The 19,897-nt window shown below is 48.2% G+C and overlaps 1 protein-coding gene across 2 annotated transcripts in view; it reads left to right on the top strand.

Moving 5' to 3' along the window:
• Positions 1-19,897, top strand: part of LOC147736541 (aldehyde dehydrogenase family 3 member B1-like) — a 404,208-nt gene that overhangs the window by 372,237 nt on the left and 12,074 nt on the right. For both annotated transcript variants that reach the window (XM_086953283.1, XM_086953284.1), the window contains 4 exons: positions 9,624-9,744; positions 15,998-16,083; positions 17,428-17,509; positions 17,867-18,253. In XM_086953283.1, the coding sequence (XP_086809409.1) occupies positions 9,624-9,744; positions 15,998-16,083; positions 17,428-17,509; positions 17,867-18,253 (676 nt within the window). The remainder of the gene's footprint in view (positions 1-9,623; positions 9,745-15,997; positions 16,084-17,427; positions 17,510-17,866; positions 18,254-19,897) is intronic.

Genomic DNA, 19,897 nt, shown 5'->3' with positions numbered 1-19,897 from the left:
GAGCTATCACCTTGGTAACGACTCAAGGAGCTGATTTTAGGCAGAAAGGCAGTGCCTGGGACTGAAAACTGAAAAACTGAGATGCTTTTGGTGTTCCTCGCAAATTGGGATTTATAAATATACACTGTGAAGACTAGCTTCACAATGAAGTCTCTCCGTTGCATCAATGGGATAAATAATTATTTCTAAAAATCTATCTTGAAATGGATAGTTTTAACCCATCTGTTTGCTGCTTTCGAGTGCAACACTGGCTGATACCCACCATGATGCTTTCCCACCAGACCCTTGGCTTGGTGTGATTTGGCATTGAGACTATGGCCCTATTTAATGGGAAGTTTAATATTCCGTGCCGTAATGCTTGAAGTATGTTTGGGCTGCGAGGCAATGGAACAGGGATGTACACTGGATCTGGAGGACTGGATGCAAATTCTATTGCATACCTTTGATGAATTATATTCAGCACCCTGAGATCTTCTGTCCGATAGGGTAGAAACTGTTGGACATGTCCCCAGCTGGAACCTCTGGTGCATCCATTGGCCAATAATCAGGACCGCTGATTCCTCCGCGGTGCCGTGTTAGATGTGGAAAATATATTCGCAGATGAACCTCGTGGCTAGAATTCTTTCCTCCTCCTCACTTATTGTCAATAATCTGGTGAAGTGGAATCAGATGTTGATGGCTTAACTGTCCCCTCACACTGCAAGGCGTGTTTTCCATCCTTGTAGACATTGGCTTCCACTTCGCGTAGTCGTTCAGGACAGTGCGTCCTGAGAATGGGATCTTTAATACCGCAGATTTTTCGGTGTTGTCCGCTTTCCTATCTCTCAAGCAAAGTTAACACCAAGCCAAAACCACCCCACCGACTGCCAAGGTGGTATATTTAAAGCCATCCTATGAGACAACAGACAAGAATCTAGAGTGCTGATCCATCCTTCCCAAGAGCTCTGAACAATCTGAGCCTTCCTGCATCAATTCCACCTGCGTCTCAAAATCGTTGACCATAGCCAGGGTGCAGTTTAGTCAGTCATGCTGGGGAGGAGACAGAGGGGGTTGACTTAGAGATTTTTCAATAGGAAATGTGGTGTGCACCCCACTGAAAAGGATAACAATGAGCTGAGCAAGGATATGCTGTCCAGTGCAGTCCAGTTCCTTCACACTGCAACGTTGAGCAGTGAGGCCAGGGAGAGCAACTGATGAACTGAGAACAGCTAATGTATATTAATGTGAAAGTATGACTTGATTTAGATGCCTTACTGACTAGCTAACACTGAGCAGGTTGGATAGATTGTAACTCATTTATGTTCATGCTACCCCAGGCACAGGGGTTGTATCCTCATCTGTGGACGTGGAAGCGGGATATGACGCTGAGATACACTATTCATAAGAGTATGACTTAAAGGGAAATAACAACATGAAGGGCGGCTGAAATGCACTTGAGGTATGAAGAAGATAGGATGGATTGAATACAAGTCATTTTCTTGTGGTTACTTTCTTTCCGTCTTTCTCACCAGTTCGGTGTTCTCCCAGCTTGCACTGGAACATATTGTCTGTTCTCATTTTTTGGTAGTGTATGCAATCTTTGTTGGTCATTAGTAGGTGGGGCCAGTGGCAGCTGACCCAAACAAAAAATGTTTGTGGGATTGAGTGGCGCAGGAAGGAGAACGGCGAAGCGTTAATAATAATAAAAAAATAAGACTTACCTTAAGCTTCCGACCACCTTGCGCCTCGGTGTTCCTCTGCTTCCTGGTCCCAGCAGACACTGGGACAGCATCAGAAACGCCCTATACAATCCTCACATGCTCCACTTACATCCTTTAACATTCGGGTTTTCAACAGTGACAGGGGGCACACACTAGATTCTCACAGTAAATGCTACCTGCTTTTAAACCATAGGCAGTAACACCCCTCAATCAATCAATCAATCAGGCAACTGTAAGCGTGCTACTCACCAGTGAGGGTCTCAGGGCGCTGGGGCGGGAGAGGTTCGCTGCTCCGTTCAGCCAAGGTGTTCAGGGAGGTGGGGCGTCTGGTGTCTACTGGTAGCTCGTTCCAGGTCTTGGCTGCGATGTGAGAGAAGCATCTTCCACCTGCTCTGGCTCTGTGGATGCGCGGGATTTCGGCCAGTGCAAGGTTGGAAGATCGAAGGTTTCTTTTGGGAACGTGGAAGTTTCTTCTGTTGTTGAGATATTTGGGTCCGTTTTTGTGTAGGCATTTGTAGGCGTGAGTGCGGATTTTGAAGGTGACTTTCTTCTCCACGGGGAGCCAGTGGAGCCTCTGCAGGTGTTGGCTGATGTGTTTGTGCGGGGGATGCCGAGGACGAGTCTGGCTGCTGTGTTCTGTATAGTCTGGAGTTTGTGGAGTAGGGACTTGTTGATGCCGGCGTAGAGTGCATTTCCATAGTCCAGTCTGCTGGGGATGAGTGTGTGGGTGACTGTCTTCCTTGACTCGGGGGGGATCCATTTGAAGGTCTTGCAAAGGATGCGGAGGGTGTTGAAGCAGCTGGAGGTGACGGCGTTGACCTGTCGGTTCATGGCGAGTGATGAGTCAAGTACGATGCCGAGGATTTTGGTGTGGTCTGAGAGGGTAGGTGAGCTTCCGAGGGCGATGGACCACCAGGTGTTATCCCATGCTGAAGGGGTGATTCCAAGGATGAGAACTTTTGTCTTCTCGGCGTTGAGTTTTAGGCAGCGGTTGGTCATCCAGGCTGCGACGTCTTGCATGCCTCTCTGGAGTTTGAGTTTTGCAGTGGTGGGGTCTCTGGCATACTAAGTTGAGGCTGTGGTGTCGGACAATGGCTGTGTGGGAGGCCATGTAGATGTTGAAGAGGGTCGGGCTTAGTGGTGACCCTTGCGGGACTCCGCAGGTGAACTCCATGTGGGCGGAGAGGAAGGGAGGCAGTCTGATCCTTTGGTTTCTTCCGGTGAGGAACTATCGGATCCAATCCAGGGTGGTTCCTTGTATTCCGGCGTTGTGCAGCCTGGTGACTAGTGTGCGGTGAGAGGTGGTGCTAAAGGCTGCAGACAGGTTGAGGAGGATGAGGGCTGTGGAGTGCCCTTGGTCCAGGAGGTGCGGATGTGGTCTGTGGTGGCTAGTAGAGCGGTGTCTGTGCTGTGGTTGCTCAGGAATCCAGATTGGGACGGGTCGAGGACGGGGTTCTTTTCGATGAATCATGTTAGTTCCTGGTTAACTGTTTTCTCTGCCACTTTGGCTGCGAAGGAGAGGAGCGAGATGGGCAGTTAATTCTTGAGGTCGGTAGGGTCGGCCGTGGCCTTCTTGAGCAGGGGCCTGACTTCTGCACGGTCTGTTGATGGTCTGTTGCAGTTCAGGTGCAATGGTGTCCGCGGCCCTGTGGTAGATTTGCAGAGGGCAGGGGTTGGTGGGGGCCCCCGAGTGGATGCCTTTCATGGTTGTGGCAATGTCCTCGGTTGTGATTGGTGTCCAGTTGGAGCTGGTGGGCTGGCTGGTGTCTCTGGAGGGCGGGCGGGCGGCTGTGGCGTCTTGTGGGCAGTCGACGAAGTTGTCGTAGAGTGTCCTGATTTTGAGGTGGAAGTAGGTTCCAAGCTTGTTGCAGGGGTCTTGGGACGGGGTGATGTCTGTGGCTTCACTGCGTGGGTTGGTGAATTCTTGAATGACACTGAAGAGTTCCTTGGAGTTGGTGGAGCTGGCGAGGATTTTGTTGTGGATGAAGTTCCTTTTGGTTGTTCTGATATGGTTGTAGTAGTCCGTCATGGCGTCTATGTTGGTGGAGTAGTTATCGGTTGTCTTGGTGTTCCTCCAGTTCTTCTCTAGACGTCTGCAGGTGCGCCTGGCTTCTTGGAGATCGGTGGTGAACCAGGCAGATTTCCTGGGGCGCTGTTTGCCATGATTCCGTAGCGTGGCGAGCTCGTCTACGCAGTTGGAGATCCAAATGTGGAGGTCTCTGGCTGCGATGTTTGCGTCGGAAGCCCACATGGGGATGTCTCGGGTGAAGATGGAGTTCAGTTGCTCAGGCACCAATGGACGAGTACACCTCAATGTGTGTAATAATGCTTCTGAGACATGAGAGGGACAGCTTCAGTGCTAGCTCCCCTTTCACAGAATAGGTACAGCTAGACAATAGCAATGAACAACCATGTACATAAGTTGTACACGCATCCCATCTTCACAGCAGCTGCAAACTTCACTCGCTAACATAATAGAAATAAGAAGCCACCGGGACTGCAAGCATCAACCACAGAATAGATATAACACCCAATAAGCAGTGCAAGCATCTCATGCTCACAGACGAGGACAGTACAGGAGAGGCAGAGCAAACTTCCCTCCGTCACAGAGCGGGTACAACACACCTTCAGCAGTGCAAGCAACACTCACAGAACATGGGTGGCTGGGAGTAAGCAGTGCAGACTTCCAATTCTCACATAACTACTGTGCAGCAACAGCAATGCAAGCTTCCCTCACAGAACAAGTACAGCTGGGCATCCTCAGCGCAGGCTTCCATTCTTCACATAAAAGGTACAACGTGGCCAGTGGCACTGCAAGCTTCCCTCCCTCACAGAACACGAACAGCTAGGCATTCTCAGCGCAGACTTCCCTTCTTCACATAACAGGTAGAACGTGGGCAGCAGCACTGCAAGCTTCCCTCCCTCACAGAACACGAACAGCTGGGCATTCTCAGCGCAGACTTCCCTTCTTCACATAACAGGTAAAACGTTAGCAGTGGCATTGCAAGCTTCCCTCCTTCAAAGAACAGAGACATCTCGGCATCCTCAGTGCAGGTTTCCATCCTTCACATAACGGGTACAACATGGGCATTAGCACTGCAAGCTTCCCTCTCTCACAGAACAAGTACAGCTTTGCATCCTCAGCGCAGGCTTCCATCCTTCACATAACAGGTGCATCGTGGGCAGTAGCACTACAAGCATCCCGCTCTCACAGAACAAGTACATCTGGGCATCCTCAGCGCAGGTTTCCGTCCTTCACATAACAGGTGATTAGCACTGCAAGCTTCCCTTCCTTACGGAATAGGAGGTGCTTGGTAACAGCAGTAAACCTCCCTTCCTGACTGAATAGTTATAGCACTGTAGTAGCAGTTAAAGCTACCTACTGTCACAGGCAGAGCTCGGGAAACATCAGCGAAGCATTCTGCTGAAGCTGTGCTCAACACAGACAGACAAGACACTCAAGATCGATCCACTGTGGCACAATTAGTGCTTGGAGGGAACACTTTAACCTACAGGCCCTGGGTATCCTGGTACCATATTCTAGGGACTTATAAGTAACTAAAGTTATGCCAATTGGGTATAGACAATTTAACATTACACTTTTAGGTGTCAAGGCACTGGCAGTGAGGTCTGGTTAGCAGGCCTTAGTGTGCCCTCAGAGTCCAAAAACCAGTACCATAAGTTTAAACTTTGGGGGTGATCATACAAAAAAAGGCATTATCTAACAATTCCTTACTATCCATGCCCAATCTGGAGGATGACTTGTACCACGTCCATCCTGATCTTCTTCAGAACTTGGACAGGAGAGGTATCAACAGGAGTCCTGAGTATTGCCCAAGGTGGAATTAGTCTCTTAGTGAAAGACACCCTGGAAATTCAAGGGTGCAGAATTGTTGATAGTGTGCATTCTCAGCTGGGGGAAAATATCAGGCCAAGACTTTCCCCATTCTCAGAAGAGAGCTTGCATCACCTTTGGGTGTATCTGCCACTGGTGATCCGCTAGACATCAACATCGGAGTTGGTCCGCCCTAGTATTTAAAGATCGTGAGAGGTGGTTCACCACCAGGAAGGTTTCTTGATGTTCTAGCCATTTTCTGAGGCAATGTGTCTTCTGACACAAGGTCTGCAAATCCACCCTCATGCTGCTTGTTACAGTGGAGAAGTACAGTGGGAAGAGGTATGGCGCCGCGGCCAGGGCGACTGACGCTGGACACTGGGGATCACGGTTCGAGCCCTGGTTCCGGTGGCAGGGGTCTGCCAAGCACCATGCGACTCTGGGCAATAGCTCGCTTTAGCTTCCCAACGGCTCCCAGCGCCCGGATACCCTAACGGGTGAGCTGTGCGCTATACAAGTACTGGATTTACATTTACAGTAGAATATGATGGTGGTATTCTCTGTAAGCATTGGTACCAACCTCCACTTGATGATTTAAAGTAAAGCAGATGGCTGTAAGATCCAGAAGGTTGATACAGAGGCCGGATGTTGCCGGAGCCCAGAGGCCTCTCATCTCCACCTCTCACAGGCGGCCGCCCCAACTCAGGAGTGATGCATCGGTCATCATTGTTAGCTCTGGGTGAGATAGGGAGAGGGGCCTGCTGCTGCCCCAATCATGTTCCTACAACCATCACTGAAGCTCGTTTGTAGTCTCCAGGAGGCAATCAGTCCCAGCAGCCTCAGAGGCTGAAAGACCTGGATCATAGTCTGAATGTCCCAGACAAAATGTCTCTGATAAAAAGGAGTATCTGCGAAGGAGGCTGGAGGAAACGGTGAATTCAGTACATTGATAATAAACTCCAAGTATGTCAGGAGGTTTGCCGTAGTCTGGAAGGGGGCGACGACAGCCTGGGGCCTGCCTGCCTTCAGCAGCCAGCTGTCCAGGTAGAGGAAGATTAGGACTCCTGACCTCTGAAGATGTGCTGCAACCACTGCTATCACTTTTGTGAGCACCTGAGGTGCGCTGGTGAAACCACCGGAGAGCACAGTGACCAACCACTTGCAGCGACTAACAACCTGCCTCACCAAAACATGCAGTTAGTGAGAGTGGGACCTCACAGCTGAGTGCAGACAAGACCTAGGCCAGAGGGAGCATCCTGAGGAGGAAGGTGTTGAGAGGGTGCAGGTCTAAAGCAGGCCGTAGGCTCAGCACTTCTTTAGCACCTGGGGTGACACTCAGTGGGAGTAACAACCACAACCCACTTCCAATTGCCCCACTCTCTCAATAACCCCTTCGGCAAAAGGTCTGGCACTTTCAGCTGTAAGAGGGCCAAATGATTCTTTGTCAATCATTCCTGAGATGGTTAAAGGGTTGGTGAGCGGCCAAGAATGGCATACCCCTTCTGAACGATCTGCAGTAACCACCTGTCCAATGTTGGGGCTTGCCAACCTGTAAAAATCTTTGAATCATGCTTGCAACTGAGTGACTGTGCTACGCGTGGAGTACGCTACAGATATGTGGTATGTGGGGCCCTAGAGGGAGGGTGGCGGGCAGGGACGGGAGACCGGAGACTGCAGAATCAATGGGTGTCACGTCTTTGGCCACAAAAAGGCTTGGAACCCTGTGAGGCTGAAGTGGCAGTCTGTCTAGAATACCCCTGTCAGAACTGCAAAAAAATCAAAAGGGCTGATGTGGTTGGCGTAGCCGAGCAGCGCAGCCCAAGGAGCATGCTGTGGCCCTGCTGTGTTTGAAATGCTCCAGGGTGGAGTCTGCTTTATCCCCAAAAAGTCAAGTCTCATCGAAAGGCGAGTTTATTAGGGATGGTTGAACATCGCAGGAAAACCTGTGGATCTCACCCAGGCCTGGTGACTGATAGTGATGCTTGTGCCAGTGGCCGACCTTTAGAAACCGTGGTATCCAGGCCACAGCACGTGCTATACTTAATAGCGTCACAGCCATCATGCATGGCTTGGGTCAGTCCAGGACAAAGGTCCTAGGGAATACCGGGAAGGACTTGAGCTACCGAGTCCCAGAGAACGAAGGAATAACGTCCCAAAAGACAACTGGCACTCCCCGATCGGAGAGCCAAACTTGTGGGAGAAAAATACCCTCCTCCTAAAGGTCCCACTCTCTTACACCCCCTATCCAGGGGAGTAGTGGGAAGGCCTTAGGGGTTGTCCTGCTGGTGGAAGCGTGCACCACTAAGCTCTCGGGCAAAGCATGTTGAGTTAAAAAAGCAGGTCACCAGGGGCATGAAGATGGCGCAGCACAATCTGGAGGTTCACTGGGGGGACCAGAGCAAGGTTTGTCCCAAGCACCCTCAGACATCCTCTGCATAACTAATGTGAAGGAGGTACTTTCCTCCTTGGCAGGGCCTGGAGGTGACACTAGGCCAGAGTCAGGAGAGGTATCAAGGCTGGGAAACGACCTTTACAGCACGGTCATTACACCGCAACACCTTTACAACGCGGTAGTTACAATGACCGCGTTGTTAGTACGTGCTGTAGCGCTGACGTATTGGAAATACATTTCCAACACCTTCCCTACTGTTGCGCAAACTGGAGTAGGAATAGTAAATAATACTATTCCTAGGTCCATGGTGCCCCCTAGTGGAAGTCGTTGTAAAGACTTGCGATGTAATACATCGCATACTAACAACGCGGTCGTTGTAACAACCGCGTTGTAATGGCACGCGATGTATAACATCGCGTTGTAATGTGCCATATTCATCAAGGCCACTTGCATTCTGGAGGTCCTCATACCAATTTTCCTCATCATAGGATTGGCCAAACTCGTCTCTCGCTTCATGATCATTCGTTATCAGTCAGTTATAAATAAAGAATGTAGCGTGTGGAGCCTGTCCTGCAGGATCAGAATGTTAAGTGGATCAGGCGCAACGGGCGACGGCTGTGGCTCGATGTACATTGAGTGCAATCTCGGTTGAAGTTGTGTCGACGCCGAATTTCAGTCGGAGAGCCCAATGGGTTGTGCCTCATCCTTGGTGTCGATGGAGTCGGTGTTGATGTTCTGGGGACTGGCAAGACACCTGGCGCTAGAGGCGGATTTAACAAAGGTGCGGTAGAGGCCTGGCACTGGGTTCAGAGGCTCAACCTGGCACCGAGGGTGAACCCAGGAGTATCCCAGTTGGAGGGCCTCTTATCTCTGTTGGTCCCACACCTGTGTCAATGAGAGTCATAAGGGATCCAAAGAGTAACAAAATGGCCTCACGAACTCTTAGCTCTGCCTCAGTTTTGCAGATAGCCTCGAAACATGAGTTGCAGGATTGGCTCTGCGGTTGATCGACTTCGGGAGCGAGATCGAGAGGCATGGCAATGCCCTTGCGCCTTCTTCGGTGCGGGGAAGGAGCCTAAGTGGATGGCCGGAAGCGTCAGGCAGTGACTATGTGAACTGTGTTTATAGGACTCTGTACCATGCCAGGGTCTGCAGACCTCTTACTAAAATGTAACAGCTGAACAGCAGTGATTGGATTAACAATGACCCCATGCGGCAAAGAACCAAACTGTAGGCTGCCTCCAAGTCTAAAACCAGTGTATACCACGAGTGGCCACAAGGGGCCAGTACTACAACAGTTTCGTTACCCTCTAGCACTGCATCTCCTCAACACACAAGTCCCTTCCACTCCTACTGCTGGAAAGCCCCTTTGCTGAAATCAGCGCCCACTGGTAGTTGCAGTACTGGTATATTCCAGAAATAAATCCAAGGGTTTTGAGGTTTAATTAAATTTTTTCATCTGCAACCTTTTCCCCAGTTCAGAATACTCAGTTCCACACAATAATATGAGTAAAGAGTAACTTTAACTACTTTGCTTTAGGGGCTATAATAGTTATCAGTATGGCCTGGCCAGATGTTTGTAGGATGTACCTGGTCTTCTCAGGGAGTGAGCACTCCTCCTTGTCTGGGGTATTCTATAGGTAATAATCTGCCTCAGAGTCATTGATATGGTATAAACTGTGTATCCTCCTTACAGGCGACAACGCTGGACTCAGCCTTTATCCGGAAGGATCCCTTCGGAGTGGTCCTAATCATTGGCGCCTGGAATTATCCATTGCAGCTGCTGCTGAACCCGCTGGTGGGGGCGATTGGTGCAGGTGAGTTCAGAAGTGGGCGGGGCATTATGCAGCCAATGCACTCACACCATTCAGAGACTTCGGGCCCGATTCACAAAATGAACTTAAGACTCAATCCTAAACTTACTACTTTTGGTATTCACAGAATGCACTTACTACTTTTGGCATTCACAGAATGCACTTACTACTTTTGGCATTCACAGAATGCACTTACTACTTTTGGTATTCACAGAAGTTAGGATTTTGTCTTAAGTTTGTCTTAAGACAAACTTAAGACAGACTTAAGACAGACTTAAGACAAAATCCTAACTTCTGTGAATACCAAAAGTAGTAAGTTCATTCTGTGAATGCCAAAAGTAGTAAGTTCATTCTGTGAATGCCAAAAGTAGTAAGTGCATTCTGTGAATACCAAAATAGTAGTAAGTTTAGGATTGAGTCTTAAGTTCATTCTGTGAATCGGGCCCTTCTTTCCCTGAGACAGTGTGGAGAGGGAGCAGGCCTCAGGTTTGGGGGTGTTTGAGTGCTGGTGACCCTGCACTGCTGCAGCCTTTCTAAGCGCCCAGGAAACTAGGGGGAGCTTTGTGCCTTCTTGTTTGTCATGAAGTGAAACTGAGCCAATCGCAGGTGAAAGAGCTGAGCCCTGGATGAGTGAGAGCGCCTGCCATTGGATGAATGCTGCAGCGGGATCCTGTCTGATAATGAGAGAGAGGGGAGTGTGGGCTGGAGACCTTCAGCCTGATCCAGATTGAGGGAGAAGCCTGAATGGGAACTAACTGCACAGAAACATTGCTTTACACACCAGGCGGGAGGGTGGCAGGCTGCCAAATGAAGACCTCCCTGGAGAGGTCCATCATGGATGGGTCTTTCCAGGGGTACAGACATGACCATTGGGAATTCAAGGACTGGACGGGGCAGCAGAAGGGTAGTATCCGGATAGTCATGGGTAGAATTGCAAGGGCCAGCCTGGTCTCCAGACCTCCTTCAACATGCAGGAGGTGGCGACAGCTGGAAAAGATGGCTTTGAAGTGGCCAAAGGTGAGTAACAAGCTTTACTTCTATGGCTTCCCTCCCGATGGGTGAAATAGGGCACAGATGGATCCACTTCTTAGTCCTTGGGGCGGGCCTGCCCCTGACTTTGCTCTGAGTGATGTTATCAGCCTTGTTTTCACAGCCAGAGACTCTCAGCACAACCATCCCTTCACAGGAAGGATGAGACATCAAACCGCCTCACACATCCACACTACCATCTTAATGCTATTGGTGTGTAGCCCCCACCGAAAGTGAGACGACACGTCCTAGGATACTGCTAGGGAAGGGAGAGGGTGCCCAAGATCAAAAAGGAGGAACAGAGACAGCAGAATATTCAATATTGTCTAGAAATCACAGAGGCCAACATGGTCCAGAATAAGTGAGGCCTGAGATATGTGAGTGAGATATGCTTCTTATGCGTCTTACGCATGACCCACCATAAGGCACGTCTCTCATTGGTAATGTAGGTAGTTAGTTTGTTCATCTCATTGCCTGCTGCCAATGAGATGGCCAACAGACCAAGCAGAATTTGACACTAATTTCAGAAAGGATACTCACAGCCCTACTTAGCATATTTTGTCAGGTTCAGAGAAGTCAGCTCTGCAAATTCAGGTCAGCCAATTGTTTGCTTCTGGGAAGCCCTTTGCATCTTTGGCAACTGGCTTCCCCTCTCTGTCCTCGACGACAACCTGTCTATTAGAACAAAAGAGCAGTCCCTATCATGTGTGTCCAGCATTTGCCCTTCAAAGGCGGCTTCCCCTTTGAAGCTCGCCTTTTGGGCCCACACCCGTTTGGCTTTCCTGCTAGGAGGAGATAGCACCTCCTCCCAGGGCTAGCCCTTGGTGTCCCTTCCTGGGGTCATTCACACAGGGTGCCACAGTCTTAGAAGGCAGTCTTTGTGTGCAACCATAAACGGGCACTGGAAAACCTTAGGCAACAAAGTGGCAACTTACCAAAGTTGCATTTTTCCACTAGTGACATTAAATTTAATATAATCACAAAAATGGATTTAATGCACCTATCCGTTTGATACCATGAAGTACCAAACTTAGTAGTCTAATTCAGAAGGTAGCAGGAATGAGGTGTCAGTCAGTAACTCTGCACTTGCCAATGGGGCAACTAGCCTTTTAACAATAAAAACAACAATGTGAGGTTTTCACTGTTTGGACCTTTAAACATGAAACTACAGTTCCAACCCTTTAGTTTAATGCCTGCTGCATGGGTGTCTTACAAACATGAACAAGCATTGGAAATGCAATAGGTCTCGCATTAGAAAAGTTGGAGCTATTGGTTTTGTAAATGACAAATATTTTATTTATTTGTTGGTTTTTAAAATAGCTAAATTGATAGCTTTGTTATTTACAACGCCAATCGTTTTAACTTTTGCGAATGTGACACCTATAGCATTTGGAATGCAACAGGTTTTGTATTTACGTTACTTAGATGGCAGCTCTGGTCGTTAGGCCACATCTCTAGAGAGCAGGAGAGTGCAGCAGAGGAGCGACGCACAGCAATGCAATAGGTCTTGCATTAGGAAATTTTGAGCTATTGGTATTGTAAAGGACATATTTTTTTATTTATGTGCTTGTTTTGAAAGTAGCGAAATTAATAGATTTGTTATTCAGAATGCCAATAGTTGTATGTTTCGCAAATGTGACACCTATTGTAACACAAAATGTGTTGTAGCACTGAGTGGTGTGAGGGTGAGTGTTGTGAGGGTGAGGGGGTGAGTGAGGGGGTGTGAGGGTGAGGGAGGGGGTGTGAGGGTGAGGGTGTGTGACGGTGTGTGAGGGTGAAGGTGTGTGAGGGTGAGTGAGGGGGTGTGAGGGTGTGTGACGGTGTGTGAGGGTGAGGGTGTGTGAGGGTGTGTGAGGGTGAGTGAGGGTGTGTGAGGGGGTGAGGGTGTGGATGAGGTGTTGAGGGTGAGTGAGGGTGAGGATTTGAGGGTGAGTGAGGGTGAGGGGTTGAGGGTGAGTGAGGGTGAGGGTGAGTGACGGTGAGGCGTTGAGGGTGAGCGAGGGTGAGGGTGACTGAGGGTGAGGGTGTTGTGAGGGTGTTGAGGGTGGGTGAGGGGGAGGGTGTAAGGGTGAGTGAAGGGGTGTGAGGGTGAGGGTGTGTGAGGGTGTGTGCGGTTGAGGGCATGTGAGGGTGAGGGTGTGAGTGTTGTGAGGGGGGAGGGTAAGTGAGGGGGTGATGGTGTGTGAGGGTGAGGGTGTGAGGGTGAGGGTGGCATTGTTGTACTAATTATTCCAAATACTCTCAGAATAGAATGTGAGGAGCAGGTCTTATACAGTGAAATTTAATTTTTGGTCTGTGGAAAATGTGGTTTATAATAGTTCAAAATGCCCCAGTAACTGACGAAAACTGCCCCGACTCTCATAGTGAAAAGCACTTTAAGGTACTGTGGTGTAAATTGGCCACGTTGTCTTTCCGTGCTCCCTTTCCTTCTGACAGAAGCAACCTGTTTTTTTTTTGTTGCTCCTTGTTATGGTTGTAAAACCAAATCAAAAGTAAAATCGCACAAGTCACTTGCAAAAGAGGCATGCAGCAGTACTATGGCACGAGATGCGGGCCAATAAATGTGAAATGGCGGGGAGAGGGGAGAGGTGCGACACGGCAGGCAGGGGAGGAGAGTAGGAGGAGGAGGGGGGAGGAGAGTAGGGGAGGCAGGGTCTAGCGGCCGTGCAATCAAGAAGTGAGGCGGCGGAGCTGGGGGAGGCAGTGAGGGATTTAACATAACGGCAGTGGATTGGACTAAAGCCAAAGGACTCTTCCTAAAGGGAGCGGCTCAACATGGCCGCCATGGTGAGAGACGTACATGCTGTGTAGCCCAAGTAACTGCAGCGGATTGAACCGACGCCAAAGGACTCTTCTTAGAGGGAGCGGCTCAAATGGCCGCCACTGTGACAGAAATAGTGGTCTACATGCTCTATAGCTCAAGGAACAGAAGCCGACTGTATTGAAGTCAAAGGACTCTTAGAGGGACCGGCTCAACATGGCTCCCACGGTGAGAGAAATACATGCTCGGTAGCCCGAGTAACTGCAGTGAATTATACTGAAGCCAAATGACTCTTCTTAGAGGGAGAGCTGATCAATATGGCCACCAAAGCGTAAGACATGCAAAGACCGTAACACGGCGGGCAGGGGAGGGGGCGGAGCGGGTAAAAAAACAAACAAAGAAGACGGAGGGAAGAGAGAGAAGGGGAGGGGGGAGGGGGGAGGAGAAATGCGACACGGCGGGCAGGGGAGGGGGCGGAGCGGGTAAAAAAATAAACAAACAAGACAGAGGGAAGAGAGAGAAGGGGAGGGGGAGGAGAAATGCGACACGGCGGGCAGGGGAGGGGGCGGAGCGGGTAAAACAAGACGGAGTGAAGAGAGATAAGGGGAGGGAGGGAACTGATGACGGAGGGAAGAGAGAGAAGGGGAGGGGGGAGGAGAAATGCGACACGGCGGGCAGGGGAGGGGGCGGAGCGGGTAAAACAAGACGGAGTGAAGAGAGATAAGGGGAGGGAGGGAACTGATGTGCACGCGCTTTTAAGCTCAATGCGCATGCGCATTGAGCTTAAAAGTCACGGGCACTGCAAGGAATCGCCACGATTCCTTGCAAGTTGGATAAAGAGTGGATAAGCCCCCATAGACTCGCAAGCTCGATGCGCATGCGCATCGACAGGCGAGACCTAAAAAGGACAGGTTGGACTCTGTCATAGCTTGAAATGGCAAAGTCGAGTTAGCAGTTTAAAACTGCTCTGCCAGCCAGCAATGACCGGGTTGGAGTCATGTCTTTGCTTTGTCATACTTGTGTTGGCACAAGTAGTGGTGCAGTCAACAGGTGACATTCTTACAGGCCCTAGTTACTCTGGGTACCATATACCAGGGACTTACAAGTAAGTTAAGCTATGCCAATTGGGGGTAAGAAAGTTAAGCATGTAATTTTAAGGGTCGGAGCACATACACTGAGTCCTAATTAGCAGCACTCACATCATTTCAGAATCATTACACTGGTGCTTAGTTGTCAAAATGGTGGTAAAATGTGGGGTTGAACATGTAAAAAGACTGTTTCCTCCCATCTTTAAATATTATTACTGGCTGACAGCCGTGGACAAGAAAATGCAAATTAAGCCTGCTGGAGATTCAGTAAGGGAAAAGGTAGCAGACTAAAAGTTACTTTTCCTTAATATTTATAAAAAAATCAACTTCACCATTGAATTGGATTTTAATAACTAATACAAATAGTTATTTCATTATTTTTCTGTTTAGTCCCAATCCTGAGTTACAATATTAGGATTATTTGAAACATAGCTTTTGGGTGCTGGTCACTGTAAAGACATGTTAACATTACATTTCTACATGTCCTACTTTTAAATACCATGCACTCTGCTTTGTGGACTACAAGGCCTACATGGAGTGACTTATTAAAATTTGAAAGAAAGGTTTTGAGCTGCCGAAGGGTTCATTTTGAGAGGCTGAATTCCAGTGTTTGAACTGCCATTGTCTGGCTACCATGGTCGGTCCAAAGACATGGTTTGCATTGCAGTGGAAGGTACCAAAGGTGCTGCAGTCCACTAATGGCATTAGTCTTACACTCCCTGAATCCATTTTGTACCATATACTGGAAATTTATAGAAACGTTAATTATACCAATTAGGATATGCCACTTCGACCATATTTAAATGGGAAGCACAGGACATTTACCACTGGTTTGCATGGGAATAATGCACAGAGTTCTAAAACCAGATAAAATATAAGGTGTATCAAGAAGCGAAAAATGTGGGGTGACCAAACAGAACAGGCAGATTTCCCATAGTTTTAGACTGTTACCACAGCTGGCCCTCTGCAACATGCCACAGAGGCACACTCTCTGAACACTGCCACAGCTCAGCACGCCTACACCATCCTACACAGGCACGTTTCTAGGCTACAGCTAGTGCTCTGCAACCTCCCATACAGGCACTCTCCTACAGCATCACAACAGCTAACACTCTACACCATCCCACAGAGACCTGTTCCTACTCCAGCACCACAGCTACAGCCCTGCATCATTTTGCACCAGTCACCCATAGCAGCCTACACCACCCCCTCAGTCGTGATCTTGTTCGCTAGCTTCAGCTGTACCTCTGGTCCAAGGTATCCATGAAGCTGCAAGAACATGGAGAGATTCTGACGCTCACACGTGCTCATGGAATGGTTACTCGCCCACAAGAGCACCTGTGCCGTGGATTTACCTTTCTTTGCTTTTCTCTTGCAGGAAACTGTGCCATCCTCAAACCATCTGAGCTGAGCAGAAGTGTGGAGAAGTTGTTGTCCGATGTGCTGCCTCGCTACCTCGACCAGGTGCATTACCGCTACACCTTCAAGGGTTAAACTGTGCAACCTTAGTGAATCGGTGCCCAGTCTCTGGTGGTTTTGAGCAGCAGTGAGAGTGGGACTCTACAATGTACCTTCAAATAGGCTTATAAGAATTTGCAATGTTTAGTAAAAATTGACAAAGCATGGAAGGTGTAACAATGAAGACGGTTTGATAAGAAAAAGCTAGATAATATTTATATTTACTTATGAGTTTTGGCTCAAAAAAATTTGCTTCCAAGTATTTAATTCCAGGGTCGAATTTCAATTTACAGAAATCCTATTACTGGTACCTTATTTCAGTTTGTGACCTAGGTACATTGAGGAATGTGTTTCTTGATCTCTATTTTATTATTGTGTTTTTTCAGAAGATCGCGTTTTGATGCCCATTATTTTCTTAAAGAACTACTTTTTTAGTTAAACACTCCTTTACTGTAGTTGTAACTTCACATTGTAGAAATGTCTAGGTTTCCTGCGTACCCATGTCCATTGATTAGATTTTACCATAGGAGGTGCTGCTTGCTGGGTACACAATGAGACATCACTACAAGCTGCAGCTCAGTTGTTGGCTCTGGGTACCACTTGGTTTAGAATAACCCAAAAACACTATACATTCCGGCAACCAGAATGTTCTGGCAGGCGTAAGAATATATAATTTATATATAATATTTGGAAACTGGCCATGTGGGACAAACAATTTAATGAATTGCCGTTTTTTTCCAACATATTTTCATTTAATCATTTTAACAATTAGTTCCTTTCAGATAAACGTTAGCAATCTACACGAATGCCACCTTGCTGAACTCAGAATATTGTCTATGTTTCAGAATTGTATAGCTTGTTGTAAAAAATATCATTTTTTTACAGTTTTGCCTGTTCAGAAAACATGGGAAGATGGTAATCTACTTTGTTGATGCCATTTTTAGAGAAAAAAATTACACTTTCTTGCACAATTTTTAAACATTTTAAAAAATAAATAAATAAAAGGTTGCTATAATTTGCCTAATCAACCTTGGATTGAGGGCAGGAGTAACTTTAATTGGCCTTTATTCTAGCTGTGGCTTAAGGGGTAGAGAGGATCCTACTTGGCTATTCTCATTCCAGAGATGATGTTGTTTTTAGTTGAAGTTAACATTTCACAGAAACATTGTCTTCTTTATCTTCCTGACTTCAATTCTTCTTTTGGCTCTACACAAGCTTCAGCGCGGGTACAGCTTGGGCAAGCCTTACCCTCACTAAAGCTGGGCAGCCAGGTTTCATGCCTGGAAGCAGCTGGAGAGGGACTACCTTAGTAGAAAGTACTCACCCTGTCACTTCTTGTCTCCTACACAGGAATGCTTTGCTGTGGTGTGTGGAGGTCCTCAGGAAATCACTCAGCTGCTGGAGAACAAGTTTGACTACATTTTCTTCACAGGTGAGTTGAGGTCACTTTGTGCACTCAAAGGGTTTATTTGTGCTGCAGACGTCAGTTATGGACAGAGCAGAGTCAGAGGCCTGCCTTGGAGGGACTGTCAGCTACTAACCAGGGGGTGATGGTCACACTTGGAGCACTAGAGACATGACTTACAGCCCCAGGACTAATCCTTTGCACCATCAAGACTTCTTTTACATGTTAACATGAAATATATCTTGCATTAAAAGAGACATAGCATGCTAGATCTAATCCATGACATCACATAAAAGTGAGGCGTGCTATGATATTATTGTAAGACCTGTTCATATTCTGCAATGATGGATCACTTAATATTAATTAACCGTTTCTCACCTCCAGGAAGCGCCAGTGTGGGTAAAATCGTAATGGCAGCTGCGACCAAGCATTTAACACCTCTGACACTGGAACTGGGTGGGAAGAACCCCTGCTTCATCGACAATGGGTGCAACCCCACAAACACCGCCAACCGCCTGGCTTGGGTGCGCTTCCTGAATGCTGGTCAGACTTGTGTGGCTCCGGATTATGTGCTGTGCACCCAGGAGATGCGCGACCAACTGGTGCCCGCCTTGAAGACGACGCTGGAGAGGTTTTATGGGAAGGATCCACAGCAGTCCCCAGACTTTGGACGCATCATCAACGAGCGCCATTTCCAGCGCGTGCAGGTGCTGCTGGGCAGTGGTACCATTGCCCTTGGTGGCCAGTGCGATGCCAAGGATAAATATATTGGTACGTGGTTTGCAATCACTAGAACACCATTCTCTCATTGCCATTAGTGTTGGTACCATAAGATGGGGTATTGTGAGCCCTGGGCACATGCTTCTCCAAATTAGCCTATCTAAAGATTGAAGACCAGAACCCAGGTGTCAATATGGGGGTTTCATTTTTTGCTCACTATCCCTCCAGCCTCAAGGCAACATGTTCTACAACCAGACTAAAGGAGCCACTCTCACTAATCAGTAGAATCCCAAAAAAAAAACGTTACAACTGATCTTAGAAGAAACACATCTTCAATACTCACACTTAGAGTCCTGGGCAAATATCTTTAGTTCAGACATTAAAAAGCCAAAAGGGAGGACCGTCTGTACTCCATGGTAAGAACTCTGCAAGTTTTCGCAAGAATGGGTCGACCTAGTCCACAGACACGAGCCAGGTTAGTCCAGAGTGATCTGTGTGTGGAGGATATCCTTGTCGCTGAGAGTGCCTTTTGGGTGAAGTGCGCATCAGACCACCTCCCAAGCACAATTTCATGGTGAGCGACGAAGTCTGTACAGAAAACGCTAAAGAGAGCTATTGGTGGATATGTGGTACCAATGGTGGAATTGTCACACCTCATCTGGGAAGTGCCCTCTGCTCCGCTACAGTGGTGGGGTGTGCCTACATCTGTGGCTGGTTTATACACTGCCCTTCCTCCATTGCCCCCCGTTCCTCTCCTCCAGTTCCAGTTCTTTTCTTATGTTGATGCCACTCAGACTGGTTCAGGGGTTTCCCATCTCAACAGCCCTCCCCCAACATAGCTTTAAGGATTGTCTGATGGTTGAGGAGTGTGCAGGGAGGGTCTGGCTGTGGTTGAAGTCAGGCAGAATAGATGGACTGATACTTGGTGAGAGTGAGAACAGGTGGGATGATATAATGTCAAATAAGGGGCATCTCCAAAACTGGCATCTTCTGTCTGATATGTGGGATTCAAGATGCACAAGAACTTCTCATTGATAACGCAGGATAATCAGGGGGTCTACGCCTTTGTCATTCATCTTAGGCGAAGAACATTCTGCCACTGATGCCTCCTGAGGATCACACAGCCACAGGCAATGATTCTCAGCTGAAGATACAGGTCTACGGCAACGCCCCTTCACATGATAGCCACAAAAATCCATGGCTCAGCTGCTGCTGGTTCACGGTGCCATTCCACCTCTGCCATATGGGCTTCTAAAAATGCAGCCCTGTAGCTCAAGTATTAAGGAGCGTACAGTGGGTACCCCTGGAGGGCAGTGTGCAGTTTAAGGTTTTGCAATGCAAACACAAGGAGATAATGAACGGAACGCTGAAACTTTTCAGACACCCACTCCAAGTCACAGATCTGGGTTGAATCCATCATCGTTCTTTAGCTCGCTTGGCCACCCCAGTTCAGGGATAGCTATATGCAAATCAGTCTTGACCCTGAGCCTCATGGGAACAGTTAAGCCCAAACTGCCCAGCCAGGTCTTCCCTGAACTGGAAACAAGCATCCTGGGACTGGTTTCGGGGTAACATCTCCTCATCAGTCAGGCTAGCTAGAATCCAGTGGGAAAGTGAGCAAGGGACCCACGTGAGGGCATATCCTGCCAACTTAGGGCGAACAAAGCAAAACCAAGGAGATGATGGACAGAGATC

Source organism: Lissotriton vulgaris, chromosome 1_2 (assembly GCF_964263255.1).
Source record: "Lissotriton vulgaris chromosome 1_2, aLisVul1.2, whole genome shotgun sequence".
In the NCBI taxonomy this organism is placed as follows: Eukaryota; Metazoa; Chordata; class Amphibia; order Caudata; family Salamandridae; genus Lissotriton; species Lissotriton vulgaris.
Note: the sequence above shows the minus strand (reverse complement) of the source record. Positions and strands in the feature narration are given on the sequence as shown.